This window comes from Numida meleagris, chromosome 1 (genome assembly GCF_002078875.1).
Source record: "Numida meleagris isolate 19003 breed g44 Domestic line chromosome 1, NumMel1.0, whole genome shotgun sequence".
Classification (NCBI taxonomy): domain Eukaryota; kingdom Metazoa; phylum Chordata; class Aves; order Galliformes; family Numididae; genus Numida; species Numida meleagris.
In genome coordinates, this window is record NC_034409.1 from 187085084 (window position 1) to 187089106 (window position 4023).

A 4023-nucleotide genomic window follows, 5' to 3' on the forward strand; every position below is an offset into this window, starting at 1 on the left:
ATATTTTTCAGTAAGTCAGTATTTGAATTTTTCATAATTACCAGCATATCAAATGATCTGTTACTGAATATATTCAGGTTGTCTTAATTTCTGAGGCCATGAAACGCAAACCATATTAGAAAAGTTATAACATGCTGAACTTCATATGCACAGAAATGTTAGCAGATGGTTCCCTCACCGTGTGGGAACATACTTCCTCACTGCTTGCCCACCACCAACACTGGAAGAGTAAACTGAATTTTCTGGGGGCTTTCCAGAGTTTGCATTTCCAGTGCTTCCTATGGTTTGACCTTACAAACAAAACCAGGTTCTCACATTCAGAGTAACCCGGGTGCTTAGCTCTAAATAGGAGATAATCCAGCTATAAAAAGCTTGTGGTTATTTGAGAGAGGTCAACAAGGTACAACTCTAAATGTGAATAGAAGCGTGAGAAGCAGTACCAGTCCTACATAACCTGGACAACAAGTGATCTGACTGGCAGGGCTTGGAGGCATGGCTTATATTTACAGTTTTGCTGACTTAGCAATGTCAGGACTAGAACAACCTTCAGCAAGCAATATGTTTGCTGGTGAAAACCTTATGATGTAGTTTCAAGAGCAACATCCTTTGCAGTTTTGACAGAAGGAATATACTGTAGTGATCTAACTTTTGTCCCATTTCTGAGAGGCTTTACCAGCTCTTCCACTGTAACTGCACTGGCAAACTTGCTGGTTGAGACTGTTGTGCAGATGAAGGACTGAAGAATAATGCTTATGACAGCAGAGCTGCTTTGGAGGCTTGAAGGGAGAGTATTTCCCCCTTTGGGAGGAACCACAAAGAAACACTGTCTGCTTCCTTAAGTGAATCTGGGCTGGAGAACAAAGGACTTCAGCTCATGTACACTGAGGTAATTTGCATCTCATTAAACCAATGTTTAAAAATCTACAGTGTTTGTCTCTTGTAGTATTTGTGTTTTTCTTTTCTAAGAGCAAAAATGTGATTGACTGATTTATTGACTGGTTTTACAATACAAGAATAAAAGTTGCAAGGCCATTTCTGAGTGCCTAGAGATGGTTTTGTGATTTTTATTTTATTTTGTAGTTTTCTAGCCGCAAAACAGTTCAAAGAAATTTTATCAAACTTCCCAAAAAATCCAGCTCAAGCACCAACTCAAGGAGAAGTAAAACTGTAGATGTTATTGAAAGCACAAAATTCTTGAATGGCTTCTTACCCTGATAAATTTTCTCATGTAGCACTATTATATCACAACTATCCGGCAAGATTTCCTTAGTTATCAGTTACTGGTGATTCTCAGGTCATGTGCCACTACTAGGTCTACTCCTGAGGCTTTTTTATGAGCTTTATACCAGCAAAAACTTCAGCTGCATCTGGACAAAAAAAAGACTGACAGCTATGTCAAATGGGATGAGAAGAGGTGGCAAATATTTGTCCCAGAAGCATTTCTAAACAGTGATTTCAGCAAAGCTGATGGGATGTCTTTGCTTTTGGGAGGTAGTTTAAAACACACAGTGTATGGTGAATGCTTTTGCAGGCAAAGATAAATCCACACATTAGACATACTATTGGTATGACAATTCAGTCCAGAGACAGGTAACAAAGCTGTGAGGGGTCTGAAGCACAAGTCTTATGGGGAGCGGGTGAGGGAACTGGGATTGTTCAGTCTGGAGAAGAAGAGGCTCAGAAGAGACCTTATCACACTCTACAGCTGCCTGAAAGGAGGTTGTGGCAAGGTGCGGGTTGGCCTCTTCTCCCACCTAACAGCAATAGGGTGAAAGGGAATGGCCTCAAGTTGTGCCAGGGGAGGTTCAGGTTGGGTATTAGGAAAAAATTCTTCTCTAAAAGTGTGGTCAGGTGCTGGAATGGGCTGTCCAGGGTGGTGGTGGAGTCACTGTTCCTGGAGGTGTTCAAGAAACATTGAGATGTTGTACTAAGGGACATGGTTTAGTGGGGAAATATTGGTGGTAGGTGGACGGTTGGACTGGATGATCTTGGAGGTCTTTTCCAACCTTGGTGACTCTATGATTCTGTAATTCTATGAATTCCTGTAGTAATAAACAACTTTTCATTAGGCAGTTCAATGATAGATTCACTACGCATTTCTGTGCCACTAGGAACGTTCCAAGAAGTGCTTAAAGAAAGGAGTGTTCCCACAGCTCATTAACATGGGGGCCTCACGGGCAATTTCTTGCTGTAGTTGTTGAGGTGCAATTGGCTTCATAATAAGCCCATGCAGATAAACAGGTAAACCTGTTTGCCCTTTGAGGGCAGCTTTGGACCCCATGACAGCCTCACCAAGGCAGTTCTGCTCATTTTATTGGTTTTACTCCAGTAATTAGCATGAGCAAGGATTCTAACTTACAACTACAGCAGTTTGGGAAGGAGCCAGATTTCCCCACCCCATTTTCCCTAGGGAGCCAAACAATATACAGTAGTTTGGCCAAACATACTGAGTTTACGCTATGGCTCGACTCCTGGTACATAACTGATATTTGTCATGGGCCTTGCCAGCCTGGCTCGCAGAGACTGAAACTTTGGTTTCGTTTTCTTGTCAAGGCAAAGGAGAAGTGGTGAGTACAACGTGCAGCATTTCGGAAGGGCTGTGTAGAAAACACTTCGCCAACAAGTTTATTTCCACAAGGAACCAAGCTTTATTATCATCTTTGGGCGAACCTCATGAGCATGTTTTGTTACCACGACTACACCAGCCCAAAAGCATGAAAGCATGCTGGTGGCTCCCAGCATCTGGACGTGCTAAAAAACCAACGCGGGAGGCAGGTGAAGAGTGTGCGATGGGCGGGGCTCGCCTCCTCCCGCTGAGGGCAGGGAGTCCCGAGGGACAGGGAAGACGCCGGCCGCCCCGCGAGCACTGCGAGGCGGCACCAGGCCGCGCTCCCCCGGGGCGGCGGGCAGCCGCGTTGCCATGCTAACGGCTGGCCAATAGCGAGCGCAGCCCGGGGCAGCGGGAGGGTCAGAAGCAAAACGCAGGGTGAGGAGGAAAGGCGGGATTGCTCCAGAGCACCAATCAGAACTGAAGACGGAAAGGGTAGGCGGGAGCGTTAGGCCCAGCGAGTTAGCGGGCAGGGGAGTAGGGAAGAGCAACCAATCGCAAGTCGGGACTCAGGGGCGAGGGCTGGGCTTTGGAGCAGCAACCAATCAGCGCGGGGGGCGGTTCCAGCGAATCAGATCCGTGTTCCTGAAGGCCGAGCCAATCACAGCCGGAGCGGAGGAGGTGTCAGCCAATGGGGACGCGATATGGGAACAAAAGGGGCATTCCCAGCCGCCGGCCGTTTTCCTGAGCCCAATTTCACATGACGCAACGGTTGGAGGAAGCGGTTCGCGAGCCGTAGCCGCCGCCGCCATTTTGTGAGCGTTGAGACTGAGCCGGCGGCGGTCGGAACCGCAGCGGCGGCACGGACGGCGGCGCCACTCGCAGCGGAGCCGCAGCCCGGAGGATGCGGTAGAGGAGCACAGCGGCAGCGGCGGGGGGGCGGCGTCGCTCGGCGGCGGCAGGGGAATCGCGGGGAGGGGGCCGTCGGTCGGTGGGTCGGGTCCTGGTGCGGGCCCCGGTCGGAGGAGCATGTCGGCCCCGGAGAGCAGCGCTGGTAGCAGCGAGGCCCGGGAGGACGCGTGCCGCGACTACCAGTCGTCGCTGGAGGACCTGACGTTCAACAGCAAGCCGCACATCAACATGCTGACCATCCTGGCCGAGGAGAACGTGCCCTTCGCCAAGGACATCGTCTCCCTGATCGAGGCGCAAATCGCCAAGGTTTTTATATTCCACCGCCTACTACTCCTACCTATACTGCTGGGGGGACCGGCCGGGGCCAGGAGAAAGGGCTGAGGGACGGAGGAGGCAGGGAGAGGAGGAGGGCCCGAGAGAGGGGAATCGGGGCGAGAGAGGGAGGCACCGGGCCCGAGGCCGGTGGCTGGGCGGGGGGAGGGGAGCAGGGCTCGGGGCCTCGAGGCGAGGCGCTCCCAGGGTCAGAGGTGGCCGTGGGGGGAGCGGAGAGAGCCGGGGGGCGG

At 50.6% G+C, this 4023-nt stretch overlaps 1 protein-coding gene across 2 annotated transcripts in view; it reads left to right on the forward strand.

The window, feature by feature from the left end:
- PCF11 (PCF11 cleavage and polyadenylation factor subunit) overlaps window positions 3278-4023 on the forward strand; it is a 20386-nt gene continuing 19640 nt past the window's right edge. Inside the window, exon 1 of one of the 2 annotated variants that reach the window (XM_021382447.1) lies at window positions 3278-3766. In XM_021382447.1, coding sequence (XP_021238122.1) covers window positions 3578-3766 — 189 coding nt within the window. In that variant the 5' untranslated portion in view covers window positions 3278-3577. The remainder of the gene's footprint in view (window positions 3767-4023) is intronic. The other variant, XM_021382438.1, reaches the window with a different exon arrangement.